Source organism: Penaeus japonicus, unplaced genomic scaffold (assembly GCF_977035675.1).
Source record: "Penaeus japonicus unplaced genomic scaffold, GWHDUDI00000001_assembly GWHDUDI00000026, whole genome shotgun sequence".
NCBI lineage: Eukaryota > Metazoa > Arthropoda > Malacostraca > Decapoda > Penaeidae > Penaeus > Penaeus japonicus.
Genome location: NW_028234428.1, coordinates 3,197,624 through 3,200,123, shown reverse-complemented (window position 1 = coordinate 3,200,123; position 2,500 = coordinate 3,197,624). Strand labels below are relative to the sequence as shown.

At 36.7% G+C, this 2,500-nt stretch overlaps 1 protein-coding gene across 1 annotated transcript in view; it reads right to left on the bottom strand.

Moving 5' to 3' along the window:
- The window catches only part of LOC122254540 (kxDL motif-containing protein CG10681), a 7,404-nt gene extending 5,298 nt beyond the window's left edge, over nucleotides 1-2,106 (bottom strand). Inside the window, exon 1 of the mRNA XM_043018260.2 lies at nucleotides 1,949-2,106. Coding sequence (XP_042874194.1) covers nucleotides 1,949-2,094 — 146 coding nt within the window. The 5' untranslated portion in view covers nucleotides 2,095-2,106. The remainder of the gene's footprint in view (nucleotides 1-1,948) is intronic.
- Nucleotides 2,107-2,500: the final 394 nt, after the last annotated feature.

Genomic DNA, 2,500 nt, shown 5'->3' with positions numbered 1-2,500 from the left:
GAAACACATAACCATCCACAATGATGATAACATGAAGAGATGAGGAAGAGGAAGGAAACTTGTGCTTATGACTGTGAGTGCCACAGTAAAAGGCATCCCTTCTAGCACAGGAGGACATTGTAGACATTGGGCATGGTTTGAGTCACCTTTCTCCTCTCGTTTTGCCTGCACATCATTCATCTGCAGTACTTTAGATGCCATCGCTCAATAAAGGTAATGCTTGCTAGAGACCGTAGATGAGTGCCATTCAAGGCTCTCTCTCCTGCTGGTGCTAGAAGAAAGTGGTGCCATCTAGGTTTTGGATATAAGGTGAAACCCATTTTGCTTTATGTTATGGCAGCTATAATAATTATGACTACAACTGTCATCATAACTCACTCATTACTAATAGTGCAATAAAATAACGAAGTGATCCAAAATCCTCGAATGTCATGATGCCCATTGTCAGGCCAGAGCTTCTGAGCCATGTATGACGACGTCACCCATCGCTAACGGGTTAATGATATGTTTTTATGCTGATTTTAGAGATATTCTCATTGCTTTTTGTTTGTTTCATCTGGTTTTCCTGAAGCAAGTTTGAAATGGGAACTGAACTTTATAATGTACTGCACTGTCACATGGAGAAGAAATGCTATATTGACAAATCACCTTAGGCTAATGGTATGAAAAGACCCTAATTCAATAATAGCAGGACTTTACCAAACTGCCCATAATTCCTTGGTCTGATATCACAAAATTATTAATTAATATTCAAAATATCTTTATGAAAGCTGTTAAAGCTTCCAAACCACTGGAAAGCTTTAATTTTTTCACAAATTTCAAGATTGCCTGCATCAAGAAATTGCAGACCGAGATTAAGATGTATTACAGAACTGAATTGCTGGAACCATTCCCATTTCTATTATGGATAAAAATAAACAAAAAAGGAACTTCATTAGCAGAAATCTCTTTCAATCTCCTAATAAACAACATCTACAAGCAAAAAATAATAATTATTAAATATATTTTTCAAAAATCTTCAATAACAAATAGTGTTAGGCATATTGGAAAACTGGTAGTTTTCCAACAAACAAAATATCCTCCCTGTTACCAGGCATGCATATATTAGATATAAACAAATGCCATTATCTTATTGTACATATAACTAAAGTATCTGGAAAGATGTCCACTGTCTGATATGCACACAAAGTGATAGGCTGGGACAGTGTCTGCAGCACAGGTCAGTTTCAATTTATCTCTATATAAAAATATGGAATCTTTAGAAGGCATCCATGTATCCTTCACTGTCATTATGCCAATTGATGTGTTGGCATTCTGGTATAGGCCAAATAACCTTCACTGCATATAATGTGGAAAGATAAGAGCTTGTAGACCTTACGGTAAATTTGCCTTACTGGTCATGTTTATCAAATAAGGAGCCAGCTCATGCTCTATCTTGCTTGAATATCTGTGATCTATATTTGTTGGCCTTTTCTGGAGCATGAAACAGAGACAACCATGATCACTTTACAGGAGTAACGGCCAACCATCCTCCATCCCATACACATTACGGAAAGACAGCTTGTACATCTTACCAACTTATTGCTAAATAAGGAATCAATCTTAATCTTGCCAGAATGATCTTGGTGAATATTAGTTGGTCTTTACTAAAGCACAAAGCACAGAGGCCGGAGTGATCCCTTGATACTGCATCATGATTATACTGGAAATGAGATTTGCAAGCTATCCATTGCAGATCAAATCAAGTTTCAAGCAAATTTGAACAACCCACAGCCAATATAATTAAGAGAAAAAGTCCCGTTCAGAAATCCACGGTGGATAAACACTTAATAAAAGTACATAAACTACATAAAATACATCGCAAAAGATGATCCTACTCTTTCCCCTGCAGATGGAACACCACACAAACGTCTGTCACAGCCACTCCTTCCTTTAGCTTCCCACTCACATTTGTTTCTGGGCTCGTATGATGGCCTCCACATCCTGCTGGTTAATCTGGCCCGCAAGACCCTGCACAAAGACCTCCGGAGCCGTGTAATTTTGGAAACATTCGATGCTCCCGAGGTCGCTGTCAGGGGAAGAGGCCGCCATCATGTAAACAAAACACAGCTGATCGATCACGCTCTTCCCCCGCGTTCGTGTTGGGCGAGGTCGTGCTTTTAGGATATTATTGGCTTCATTTGTATTTTGAAAGATATCTTTCGTGTTACTGTCTTTGTTTTTTATTGCTGATATTGTTATTATTGATAAAAAATATCATCATGATTGTCGATACTATTATCATCATCGTTTTAGCCGTGATAATAATTATAATTATCATTAACTTTACCCTTATTCTTGTCATTATTACCATTGTTATCATCATTATTATCCTTTTTGTTATCACTGTTATTATCATTTTGATCGTTGGTATTATCATAATGATAATAATTATTATTGCTATTATTGTTTATCATGATTATCAACATTACCATTACTATGATAATTGTTCATGTTATTA